Below are 13,992 nucleotides of genomic sequence, written 5' to 3'. Positions count from 1 at the left end.
GATAATACATACATAGATGTTTACTGAAGCCACTTATACACAGATTCTCCTGAGATCCATGGATTCGTGCTAAATCCTTATTTGCAGTTGAGCTCAATGCAAATTTGATATATATATTTTGTTATATTATTTGGCTATCATTTGTGTAATTGTCATAAATTGCCTATTTCATAGGCTTAATAGATACATATAATATCTATTCATATATATATTAATAATACATATTTTATGGCAAAAATATATATAATAATTTATCATTTCACATGTAGCTTGTTGAAGGAGTTCAGAAGTTCTTGATCTTATTATAAACATGCCTCATCAAATCTTTTTTTTTCTCTTTTACACCATCATGAATGGAGTTTTTCTCATATTTATCCTTTTGCACATCCCTCATTTCATGCACATTAGGTATGCAAAGCACACACACCTCTTGCCCCATGTGCATGCACACACCTCCCTGCGTGCTCCCCAGCCTATCAGATCAGCTCAACCTCTGTTGTCAGGAGTAGCTGATTGGAAGTTCTAACGCATGCTGCAAACCGGGGAGGGGGATGCATCTTGTACAAGCATCGTACTCTCTCATCTTTCTGTATGTATATACACCGCTAGTAGTATTTGTATGTTTCTGTTCTGGTTTTTGCTGCATGGGGCAGCTGGAATTATTCCGCTCGGATTATGCGTGCTGTCAGACTACGGTGGAATTCTAAGCTGCTGCGTGCAGTGTTTCATTGAGGACTGTGTTGGATAAGGAGTATAATACTTTTTCTTTGCATAAGATTTGCTCAGTAGCAAACCTACCTACCTCAGTATGGCTTCCTACATGTTCTCATGTCAGCGACCGTCATTCTGGTAAGTGTATTTACAGTATGCTCAACTCATGCGATTCTGAGGTTAGTTATGAGGTTAGATATATAAAATGTGACCATCAGTTATGAGAAGACTTTCCTTATGTTTGCATTTAAATACATCTGTAGCTATATATCAGGGGCATTTGTCATGCAAATTCTCTAGTAAGTCAATTATGTAGCAGTGGTGCAGTGCAGTGCAAAAAATATATCATTCTAGAGCCACAGGTCAAGAATTTAACTTAATATTCATATCAAACACCAGTATGGGGTTAAATTGATGTTGGCATGAGAGACAGAGGAATAACCATGACCTTGTAAATGCCACAAGGGCTTGTTTTGGCCAGTTGAACTGGTTCATTTTCTGGAGTTTGGACATAAACTGGTCTTTATATAAAGTAGTGTGGGAGGAAAAAGTCCAGTAGATGTTCTGCAGGCACTGAAGGGCCAAACTGGACTTTGGACTAAATGGAAGGCTTCAGTAACACTTTATAAGCATGGTGAGCAGCAAACATCTCAGAATGCACCCCAACAGAAGATCACATCAGACCCTATTACAATGAGACTCGCCAAAACTGGAACAGACCAGGCGATGTTTTTTTACCATGTTGTACAGATGAGGGAGGGAAGGGGAAACTGGTGTACAGAAATGCATGCATGTGTGTGTCGCGTGCGTGAGTTAGCAAGCACAATGCATGTGTATTGTGGTCTCACTTGACTTTTCTTTCATAGCACACTTGCCTCATTACGTAACAGCCTCCGCAGAGATGCATGAGGCTCTCGCTGATTTCATTGAGCAGGTGTTGTCCTCCAAGACGCTAGCACTGTCTGAATAAAGGGTCCTATCTCCACACATAGCTGCTCTGTGTATGTGAGTTGCCAAGGCAACCGCAAAACACAATGTGTGTCTTTTTTCTTCTATAGTGCTATTGAATATCTTATCGTCTCCTATCACACTTCTAGCTATTTAAACTGCTGCCAGGTTTAGAATTCATACAATATTTATGCATGTCACATGCAAGTCGTCTTTCTATCCTAGTGAGGAAATGTATATTAATGTGAGAATTTACTAGTGTTGAAAAGTAAATGAACAGCTCGTTTATGTCTCTTCTATTGGGATTATCGTAGCTATTTCTAAAATTGTGCACTAGGTTGGCTACCTAGTAAAGCTTCACTCCTTTGCAAAATTCCTCCTGCGATGCCCTTAAAAGTGAATACTCTGTATAACAGCCCACCCTCTAGATGGCGCCTTCGATGGCTACTTAGTATGTCCCGTTTGTCATGCTCCAGCCCTGAGCAGCAGTAGAAGCAAAAGACAGGATCATCATTTCAAAATGGGCCTCATTATGGGATCATTCAGAGATTATGGTTTAAGGTCAGTATTTTACCCCAGGAAAGTTTTTCATAATTAGAATCCACATGCGTAAGTCAGTATTCTATGCAGCACTGGTCAAAGTACATCCTGTACTTGACTAAAAGTAGAAATACTCTTGGTAAAAAAAAAAAAACATACTTAAGTAAAAGGAGAAGTTCTCTATTGGAATTTCTCCTTAAGTAAAACCGCAATCACCTTCAAATTTAGTATCAAAAGTACCGAGCCTTAAAGTCATAGTAGTAAATACTTTCTGTAGCTACATGATTAAGTCTTTATTGGACAGAAGTCAAATCATGCAATTTTATATAATACAACAGAATGCAGAATGTAGTGAAGTAGAAAGTACAAATATTTGCTGTGGTATGTAGTGGAGTAAAAGTATTATTTAATAAAGTAAGGTTCAGATACTGTACATGAAATATGTAAGTACAGTCAAGATGTAAATGTACCTAGTTACTGTCCACCTCTCAATCTGGGTGGTTTTCTGGAGTAAAAACTGACATTAATCCACCATCTCTGAATGATCCCATAATGAGTTGAAATGTTTTTAAGGCACAGGTTTTGTTATTAAGTGTAGTACTGTATGATGTAACAAAAAAAGCAATAAACTATTTAAAAATTCAAAAACTAACTTATGTCAAGTGAGATACAGTATGTCAGTATGAAGGCTTGACATGACTCTAATAAGAGTCTAGTAGATACAATATACTGCTGCAATGTTTATCATTCATACCTCTTAAAAAGAAAAGATATCTTGACTTTGTTTGGTTTGCATTCATTTTTTTAAATATGCCAAGCAACAGTTACTTGTTCAGGCAACTTCCTGTAGCCATGAGGTATGTCATATAATTGTTATGTGGTCATGGAATGAAGCTTGTGTTCCATTGTGTTTGTGTTTTGATTTATTGAAGTCTTAGGCAAAATAAAGACTTAGGCAAAAATTGTGTTTAATCTAATGTAAAGAAAGTTTGATAGTAGTTTAAAGGATTGCCTGCCCAAGTATTATGCTATGTTTATACTCACTCACTCACTCGTCTTCTATACCGCTTTATCCTGTATTCAGGGTCACGGGAACCTGGAGTCTATCCCAGAAGCGAGACCTCCAGAAAAGCAATGTCTCTGATAAATATTATAGGTAAAAATGAAAGATTAAAAAAGTCAAAAAAGGAGGTTATGACAACTCGCCCTGATATGAAACTATAGAGAAAATAATCTACAGCACCCTGATTTGTAAGGTCACACTTTGGTACATGTCTTACTCCGATTTCTGCCCTTGTTTATATTTCAGAAATGTGGGCTAAATAGAAGGTTCAGGAATGTCGAAGTCAAACCGGGACTTTTAATTGTGCATAAGAGATATGCATATGAGAGTTCTGAAAGGCTCTTTATCGTGACACTAGTGCACTTATCCCAGTGTTTCACTAGTTCTTGGATACCATCAAGGTACAAAGATTCCTCAGTACACTACCCTGCTTCAAAGGCTGGCCTCCCAGGAACTCCTTTAAGGGCCCAAATATGTGGAAATGGCTTGACCTGTACAGGGGATGTTTTACTGCGGCTAAGAGTATCACCACTGTACTGTGTCTGAAGTCTTTAAGTTTTAACCACTTTTGCAAGACATTCACAAGACATTTTATCACAACTCCCAGTTTGACTTGAACGTCCATGCATACTGTACATACATACAAACATACATACATGCATTTTTTCCTATCTGGGATTTACAGTATTATTTGAAGGTTTGGACACAAGTTTGGCTTAATTTACTACATTCTAGAATACTGGAATTTATTAAGGAATTTATTTTACAGTCGTTTTTTTTTTAAGACATGAAGGTCAGCTGTTCTGGAATAGTTTTTGCAAGAACAGAGGTTGTTACGTGCATTTGCAAAATCCATCAATCACCATGATGACACTGACTCTCATGGGGACCATCCCAGGAAAGAAAAACCAAAACTTCCCTTTGCTGCAGAGGAAAAGTTCATTACAAGCCACAAAAAAATCACCAATTAACGAACAGCACCTCAGATTAGAGCTATTGTGAAGGCTTTACAGAGCATGAATAGCAGACACATCTCAATATCAACTGTTCAAATAAGATTATTGCATATTTTGGACGCCCTTAGTATTGTTTTGCAATGTTGAAAGAAATAAACTGGCAGTGTAAGTATTATTGCCGCTAGGTATTTCTTTTCTAAGAAGTTGTCCCAAATGACTAATTGATGTTAACTCATCCGTTGTGTGTCCTGTGTGCAGTTTAAAAGAATGCTGAACCGTGAACTTACGCAGCTGTCAGAGACGAGCCGCTCAGGAAACCAAGTGTCAGAGTTCATAGCAAGCACATTTTTAGGTAAGTCTCAGCCCGTCCTACACTGATCATCATATTGTACATTACATTGATTATTTGCTCTAAAAGTTGTGTTTCAAATAATCATCTTCACATTACAAAACTGGTGGCTTAGTTCTTACCACTGTCGCCTCGGGCCTCTAGGGCTGGGAGTTCAAATTTCACCTTCAGTCTGTACGTAGAGTTGTATTGGTTTCCTCCTACACTCCAGAGACATGCAGCAGAGGCTGATTGGAGTTTCCATATTGCCCTTAGAGTATGATTAGGTGTAAATGTGTATAAAGGAAGGATTATGATTAAATATCGATTGCATCTTTATTATATTTAAATATGCTTCTTGTTGAAATTGTTTTGTCTATTGTATGAACTGCCTACCAATAAATAATGGCTGTTTAGATGAGTTTACCCTATGAGTATAACAGTAAGTAGTATGGACAGAATGTAGATGGGAAAACAAAAGGAAGGCTGGAAACAATCCTAAACACATTGCCTGTTGTTGCTATGGGGACTGCAGTATAGCCATTGGGCTGCATAGTGTGCGTCAGTAGTATTGTGGGAAACAGGACCCACGCTGAAAAAAACAAAAAAAAACACTATCATCTGATGTTACTTTATTGATATTTATCTTACCTCTTTTATGAGGAATCTATGAGACTCGGGTACGGGAATGGCATATAAGTTATGTGAACGATGTTTAAAAGTGAATACCTTAGTATATGAAACTATAGACGTTGATGCAGTACTTGTGCCAGTATAACCGTTCTAATGTGTGTAGAGAAACCCCACGATGTGGAGATCCTGTCTCCGCCGACAAAGGAGAAGGAGAAGAAACGGCGTCTCATGTCTCAGATCAGCGGGGTAAAGAAGTTGACGCACAGCCAGAGCCTGGCCCCCAGCCGCATACCTCGCTTCGGGGTCAACACCGAGCATGAGAGCTTTCTGGCCAAGGTCAGTCCATTTACACACAAAAGATTATGGACAAAAATTAAAGCCTAGAGAGTCTGTTTCATTTGTTGGACTGTTTTAAGGATAAAGCGATTTGTTTTGTTTAAGATCCAAAGTAGTACTGAACTACTTATCAAGGGTGAAAGCAAGTTAATGTAAGACAGCTTTGTTATTTAAAGGCATAATTTTCAGTTATATCCATAAAAATGGATAAGATTTTCTGTTAAATATCTAAATGCAGTTATGACTGCTAATGACATGTTTGTGTAGGTTTATTACAGCATCATACACATATATACAGTATATTATACTTCTCACATCATACATGCTGGCTAGAGCACCATCTTTAACATGGCACAGTGTATCAAATAATACATAGTCTTAGAAATAATAAGTCATATACAGTGAGAATAAGTGAAAGTAGAAATTAAGAATGCACCGATACCGATACTGGTATGACATCATGCTCACAATATTAATTTTTGGACTCATAAAAAAGATTTTATACAAATATCTAATACTGCACGATGCCACGTGATATAAAAATAAAGCATACGTTCTTGCACTAATGAACAAAATGACAGCAGTCCAGTCATATTTCACGATTATTGATGCCGATTAAAGCAAGACTGAAAATGTTAAGCATGTACAATACCATATATTACAATTACCCAGTTTATTTCTAACAACACTCAGTTGCAAAAAACACTTAAGAGAAACAATTTGCCTGATGTATAAAGAAAAAGAATAATACACTGTCAGTCCTTTTAATGGCAGATTTGAATGAAATATATACCGTAGTTTTTTATAGGATGAAATGTATAGTTAGATTTCCACATCCAATGTTCTCCATTGCCATCCTTCTCCATCTGTAGAAGTTAACTAATATACCAGACTAGTGCACTTCAAATCGCCAAATCACCTACATAATGTTATAAAGAACTAATCTTTTAACAAATCTGAGTGAATGAACTAAAACCACTGCCAGGTAAACTAAATAGCATTATCCATTATATACCAGTAAACTGGTGACAGGTTCATGAGCGCCCAAGGCTCATCTGTGCCTGTTTGCAGTAAAGGCTCCTGTGGCCCATCTGATCCAATTCCACCGAAAAGCTAATGTAACACAGATTACTTAAAAAAGGTTAAAGCGAGGTAATACAGATTACTTAAAAAAGGTTAATGCTAGCTGTGATAGAAAGGTACCAGATCCAGTGCTTAAGAGGCAAGGTTGTGAACCTGACCTCCAAATTCCTCAGATCTCAATCCAATCGAGCATCCAGGGAATGTGCTGAACAAACATGTCTCACCCATGGACGCCAGACCTTGCAACTTATAGCACTTAAAGAATCTGCTGCTGCTATTGGCGCCAAATACCACAGTGCACCTTTAGAGCTCTTGTAGAGTCCAAGCCTCAAGGCATCAGAGCCTTTTGGCAGAACAAAGGTAACGTATACAGTATCAGGCAGGTGGTTTTAATGTCATGGTTGATCAATGTATAGGCTTTTAATGGCCATTATTTATGTTATAAGAAAAACATAAGCAAAACTAAACATCCTCAAATGCTAAATTTGAAATACTAATAAGATTAGTCATTTCAGTATCTGTGTCTTCGTACTTTGAGGCATTTTAAGACAACTGTTGCCATAAAACTCTTTAGTGCATTACATATAAACACCAAAAATCAATATAGGAATCAATATATTTTTAATATAAGATTTTGCTCATAGAGCCACGCCACAAGTACAATGTGCGTGCATATATCGAGAGTTCATATGTTTCATAGGCTTTTTAATTCTAGGAAATCGAGGACATCAATCGCTGGGGCCTTGATATCTTTAAGATAGCAGAGTATTCAGGGAATCGGCCACTGACGGTGATGATGTACACAATTTTTCAGGTATGTATCCCTACCCTATCCTGAGAACCTTGACTGGCATCTCTATACATAATGACTAACTCGATATCATTATATCGCTTTTATGTTTTTTCTGTAGGAACGAGACCTACTGAAGTCCTTTAAGATCCCAGCAGACACCTTCATCACCTTCATGATGACCCTAGAGGGCCACTACCACACTGATGTTGCCTATCACAATAACATCCATGCTGCTGATGTAGTGCAATCCACACACGTCCTCCTCTCCTCACCTGCATTAGAGGTTCATTTCTGCTCTTATTCAAGCAAACCGAACAAGCTGAGAGGTTTTAGCTGTGAATCATAACAATAATAAGAATGAGTATAATAAGCAATATCCTGTTTTGCTTTCCAGGATGTCTTCACTGACCTCGAAATCATGGCTGCTTTATTCGCTAGTGCCATACATGATGTTGATCATCCTGGAGTGTCAAACCAATTTCTCATCAACACAAGTACGTTTACGCTCAATTATTATCAATCTATTATGTATGATCAATTATTTAACAAGTGTCAACTCTGGTGTGTTCTTGTTTTAGCCAACTTACTTACCCTGATTTATATCTTTACAGACTCTGAGCTGGCTCTGATGTACAACGACGCATCTGTACTAGAGAATCACCACCTGGCCGTGGGCTTTAAACTACTACAGGAGGAAAACTGTGACATCTTCCAGAACCTGAGCAAGAAGCAGAAGCAGTCACTTCGCACAATGGCCATCGACATGGTAAGATTCTGATTTATTATTTGGATGTTAACTTTTTTTTCTTACACCATACCTTTCCATTAATTAACAGTTACATTATTACTTATTTTGTGATTAACTTTGCAACAGGTATTAGCCACAGACATGTCCAAACACATGAATTTCCTAGCAGACCTGAAGACCATGGTAGAGACAAAGAAAGTAACCAGTCTTGGAGTATTGTTGCTGGACAACTACTCGGACAGAATACAGGTCTGAATACTGCTTCTGAGTTTGTTTATTATCTGTAGATTTCTTCCACTGATTCGTATTAAAGCTTGTGTTTCACTATCCTCTGGCTTCAGGTTCTTCAAAACATGGTCCACTGTGCCGACCTAAGCAACCCCACGAAGCCTCTGGAGCTCTACAGGCAGTGGACAGACCGCATCATGGTGGAGTACTTTACCCAGGGTGACCGGGAGCGAGACAAAGGCATGGAGATTAGCCCCATGTGTGACAAACACACTGCTTCAGTGGAGAAGTCTCAGGTACCAAAGCAGCACAAGCGGCCCAGTGATTAATTTGTAGGCTGGACTTATACAGTAGTATCAGTCAATTACAAGTGAAATCTTTCATAAGAAGTGTCCTATAGGCAGACTAATCCACCTTGGCTGTAAGGATGAAATTGGCAATAATGATGGAAGGTCTGAGTCTATGGTCAAAACAATATGGTGGGAACAATACTAGAAATAATTTCTAATATACAGCTTTCTAGATAGATACATAGATACTGTAAATAGATATGTACATACATACATACATTCATACTTACATGAGCCGCCTGAGCCACCTCTCCCATGTGAATACATTAAATCAATACCTTTAACGTAATACCTTTAAACAGCTGGGTAACCGCTGGTTATGTTTTTTATGGGAAATAAAATTATGTTTATCGGGTCAAACTAATTGATATGATTCATTTAGGTTTAAAAAAATGTAATGCGTTAAAATGTTTATTAATTACATTAATACAGCCCTAATAGTCAGGTTCAAAGGTTGATAACTCTTTTAATTATGTTTTTTGTGTAATAACATTTTTGTTTTATTGTTTTGTAAAATCATCTGATCGTAGTGGGTCTCAGTATTACGCAAGTACAACTTTAGATAGACATCAATATAAAACTTTTTTCATTGTGCCATTATTGCACTTAAAATAGACCATTTCTGTTTGTGCTTAATTGCGTAATTCCATATGTGTTATGTCATAGTTTTAAAATCCCATTATTGTTCTAGAATGTAGAAAATAAAGCACTGAAAACAGAAAAAACAAAAACACTAAAGGAGAAGGTGTGTTTAAGTGTTTTTCACTGATATTGTAAAAATCTGTGCATTTTTGAGTACAAACTTCCCTATAGATTTTTAACATTTATTTCAGTACTTTATTATTAAGTTAAGTGCCTTAATATAAATATAAAAAGCCTTTCTGTTTTTTTCAAGTACCGTATTCCATCACAAAATAAAAGATACCGTATCTTATAGCTATTGCACTTATATTAAATAAAAAGTTTTGGTCTGGGTGATCTGATGTGCCTTTGCTAAATGTCTAACCACTTTCTGCCTCCATGCATAGGTGGGTTTCATTGACTATATCGTGCACCCCCTCTGGGAGACCTGGGCTGACCTCGTCCACCCGGACGCTCAAGATATCCTGGACACTCTGGAGGACAATCGCGAATGGTACCAGAGCATGATCCGGCACAGTCCCTCGCCTCCGCCTGAGGAACAGGACTCGAATGGTGCCATCGGAGCGTCCACAAGTGAAAAGTTCCAGTTCGAGCTGACTTTGGAAGAGGAGGGCGAGTCAGACTCTGAGAGCCCTCAGGAAGCGGAGCACAACGAGCCCGAGAGCTCGGCCACTCGGTGCCGCAGGACATTGTCTCCTGACACAGTGGACAAGAAGGCTGTGAGAGAATGAGATTTAACAGATAAAATGTGCATAGCTAGGTGCATGGCACTGATGTCCTAATGACAGGTCTCAGCCACACTTTGCTTCTAAATCTGTGATGAACTTAAGTGTGGCTGTAGCAGGCTCCTAGTGAGCGACACACCACACACCAGCTAATGAGATAACTCCTCATTTCACCTATTAGACACACATTTCCTGTTTTTTTCTTGCCAGGTAAGCCTTTTAGTCCTAGCTTCTTAAGATGCATTTGTGTCTAGTACACAGGTGGCTGTAATGATCGGTCGGTGACTGAGAAGAGATCTGAGGATGGCTTGGTCTCTTCAGGGTCTTTTAACAAAGCAAGGAGAGTCTTCCTTCAAATGATGTACATGTTGTCTATAGAGGAAATTGTAATATTTATAGTAAGCTAACAGGGTCTAGGATTTTTTTTTTTTTTTGCACCATCCCATTATTTTTGGACAAGTTGCCATTTAATTTACTTTTAAAATAATTAATCTAGCATTCATTTGTTTTTTCAATATTTTTAGTCACTTTGATCAGATAAATGGAATAAGTGAAAGTCATGCCAAATATTAGCTTGAGATAAAATGATGACACTAATAACCTCAGGATATAAATAATTATTCTACGTTAATGTAGCAAGGTACCCCTGTATATTACCCAGTGCATATTTATTAAAGACCACTAAAAATCACCTATGTACACTGGTATTTACCCTTACACCTTAATATTTACCTTTACATCTTCATACATCTTTTTGTATCATGAATAATTAGTCAGATTTTTTAACAGACCGTTCTGTGTTAAATCTGTTTAAATGGTTAATAACATCACACCTGGATAAAGAGGCTGCTTTGCTCTAAATCAGCATAAATAGTTAGTGTTCATTAAAAAGAAAATTGTATGTGTGGGTTTATGTGTGTGTGCTAAAGATAAGATCCCCAGTCATGGCACAAGGGATCTAGGTCTGAATCTTTACATGGTAGCTTAAATCAACTTGTTATAGCAATGAAGAATCCAGACAATACAAGATAAAGGTCTTGGGTTTATCTGCAACTTTAAAAAATATGAGGGGAGTTCAATTCAAACTGGGACTTTTGATTGTGAAGAATAACAAAACAGTTATGGGAGTAAAAACAACCTTTATTTCTCTATCTAATCTCCTGCTACACTAATGCACTTATTCTAGTGTTTCACTAGTGCTTAGATACAATCAAAGTAGAAAGTTATCTCAGTACGCTGGAAATACAGTAGGATTAGACTGCTTGATGTTTGAAGCGCTGGCCTCCCAGGAACTCCTTTAATGTCCCAAACATGTGGAAATGGACTTGTGTTAGGGCTATACAGGGTTTGTAGCAATAACTCCAGCTGAGTTCCTGTAATGTGCATGTGGTGTTTGTGAATGATTGTATCCACAGTTGCCACAGACACATGCGCCTCTTTCTCTAGTTGGTGACAAGTTATCCGTCGATTTTTAAAGGATCAGGCATTCCACTCGCTGAATGTTCAGGTGACCGACTGCAGTGAGCTTTGGTCTTTTCCGGACGTACAGCCTTCTTTTTTACTATGGTTAAGAATCTCATCATTGTATCGTGCTTGGAGTCTTCTGTAAATGTCTTTCGGTTGAACACCTTCATTCACAAGAAATTTCATCACGAGTTCCGTTTGACTTGAACACCCCTCATGTCTCGTATTTCCTGTGCAAATAGAAGCCAGAATCATTTTACTCTATGATGCAACTAGAATTTCTTCAATGAGAAGTACACTGTGCATAATTTGCATATTAGTCTTTATAATTTGCCACCTGAGACTCTGCTGTTCTGTACCTTGTAATGTTTCCTTTATGTTTCCGTTTATTAGCACTTGATAACTATGAAGTTAATCAGTGTTTTCAAACAGGAAGAAGGTTGTCAAATGAATTATACCCAGCCCTCATATAAAGATCTTACACGAATATAAAGTCTATGTAGTTGGGATGAAATGTCATGTCCTCATACAGTATGAGGAAATTTTGGATGTGAATTACATTTCCATCCAAGATTTAGGTCTTTTTTTTTTTTTTTTACATCTTACATTGACCAGTTGATTTTTGCTATAGCTTACTGTGTCGTACACGTCCCCCAACATTTGCTCTGCGCTCTACTTCTACACTGGATTTCTCATTGATATGAAAGTGAATTTCACTGAAAAAGAGGAAAAGTAAGAATTTTATTTTTATTCCTTAATTAGGTGATAAAAGTAAAACCGGATCATTATCACTATTATAATTATCACATTATGTTTGATATAATAATAAAAAAAAATCCTTCTATTAAACTTCAATGTAACTTCCTAGCAATGTCGCAAGTATCTAATGGGAAATTGAATATTTCAGTCGAAATATATTCCATGTGTTTTTGTTTAATGTTGCTGGTATAGAGTTAATGACTACTTAAAAGATTAACACTGAAGCACAAAGATATGTCTCACATAGTGTATATATACAGTATATATACAGTATATATACAGTATATATACACTTTTTATCATTTTATATATATAAAATGATAAAAAGATGTATAGCTAAGTAGAATATCCAGGGGTACCTTTTTTTTTTTTTTATTCTAAATCACCACTCATGTTTGTATCGGTTATATGTATTCGTTTTACCTTACATCCAGTTTTTGCATCATTATCTCAAACACATTATTAACAGCTTGCAAACTGCCATATTGTGCTGCCTAGTTTAAGACATGCCATGTATTCATCTGTGATCTGACGATCCTGACAGGGTTTTTTTCTCTTCAGGAATTTGATCCAAATTATTCCAGTACATTTCAAGGGCTAGAGATAAACCAAGATCCAAGACAGCTGACTGAAACCCTATTTCTGCTGTTCAATGACATAACTTCATTTACACAAATTTAACTGTAAAGTGTTGAATCCATATATTTTTGGGAAAAACTGTAGATGACTAGCCAATGTGTTAAAAAAAACCCAGACTGATTATAATATTTAATTATATTATTGGTAGAATTAGTGTTTTATTGTTTTTTATTTCTCCTGTATTTCATGACAGAAAGTAAATACAGAAATCCTACCCTGTTGTCTTTTAAAATTTTAAACAGAGGAAACACTAACAAGGTGGTTCTTTTAGATATGAGTTGACCAAGTCAAGTGCCACTAAACTGTACTCAAATTTCACACGCACATGCACCATGTGAGAGCGCTCCAATGCCATAATAATGTAGTTTAGTGAAATTACCTGTATGGTATAAAGCGGCATACCATTTCCACCTTTTTTATGTTCTTTCATGTCTTTCTAACTTTTCTGATCTGCCACGTTTCCTCTTGATTCCCTTTACTGGCAATTTCTGAAATTGCCAAGCTTATTTGTAGTGTCCATTTGTTGGATGACATTGTGTCTTTGGTCTGAAGAATAAGAGTATTACTTTATGTATTTAAAAAAAAAAGTGTTTTGTCACTCCTGTACCTGTTTCTGTATCTTTATGTGCCACATTCAAAGCCAAAAACTCCAGACTACTTCAGGTTGTTCACTAGAACCGACATCAATAAATTAACTTAAGCTGTCTACTTGTTTGTGTCTGTTTGTCCTGTAAGTAATAAATAAAGGGCCTGCATTCAGGAAGGTATTCAGCAGGACCACTGTTTAAAAAGTCCATATCCAGCATTTCTGTGTATATCACAAGTTTATCAGGTGCAGCAGCAGTACTGGGTTTTTGGGAGGGTTAAGGAGGGTTCCATGAAAATCTTACAACATTAACCCTAATATTTCCCTCTGGAGATGTGCTGTGATATCTGTTCTGAAAATGATTTAAAACAGTAAATTTTTAAAGGTACACTATATACTGTATGTTTGATCATAATAATAATAATTATTATTATTATTATTATTATTATTATTTACACAG

At 37.0% G+C, this 13,992-nt stretch overlaps 1 protein-coding gene across 6 annotated transcripts in view; it reads left to right on the top strand.

Annotated features, from left to right (window-relative positions):
- Positions 1-13,652, top strand: part of LOC128542626 (cAMP-specific 3',5'-cyclic phosphodiesterase 4D-like) — an 85,857-nt gene extending 72,205 nt beyond the window's left edge. For all 6 annotated transcript variants that reach the window (XM_053512562.1, XM_053512565.1, XM_053512561.1 and 3 more), the window contains 9 exons: positions 4,477-4,570; positions 5,343-5,515; positions 7,314-7,412; positions 7,510-7,674; positions 7,786-7,885; positions 8,003-8,157; positions 8,266-8,388; positions 8,481-8,663; positions 9,746-13,652. In XM_053512562.1, coding sequence (XP_053368537.1) covers positions 4,477-4,570; positions 5,343-5,515; positions 7,314-7,412; positions 7,510-7,674; positions 7,786-7,885; positions 8,003-8,157; positions 8,266-8,388; positions 8,481-8,663; positions 9,746-10,090 — 1,437 coding nt within the window. In that variant the 3' untranslated portion in view covers positions 10,091-13,652. The remainder of the gene's footprint in view (positions 1-4,476; positions 4,571-5,342; positions 5,516-7,313; positions 7,413-7,509; positions 7,675-7,785; positions 7,886-8,002; positions 8,158-8,265; positions 8,389-8,480; positions 8,664-9,745) is intronic.
- Positions 13,653-13,992: the final 340 nt, after the last annotated feature.

This window comes from Clarias gariepinus, chromosome 15 (assembly GCF_024256425.1).
Source record: "Clarias gariepinus isolate MV-2021 ecotype Netherlands chromosome 15, CGAR_prim_01v2, whole genome shotgun sequence".
Lineage (NCBI taxonomy): Eukaryota > Metazoa > Chordata > Actinopteri > Siluriformes > Clariidae > Clarias > Clarias gariepinus.
Note: the sequence above shows the minus strand (reverse complement) of the source record. Positions and strands in the feature narration are given on the sequence as shown.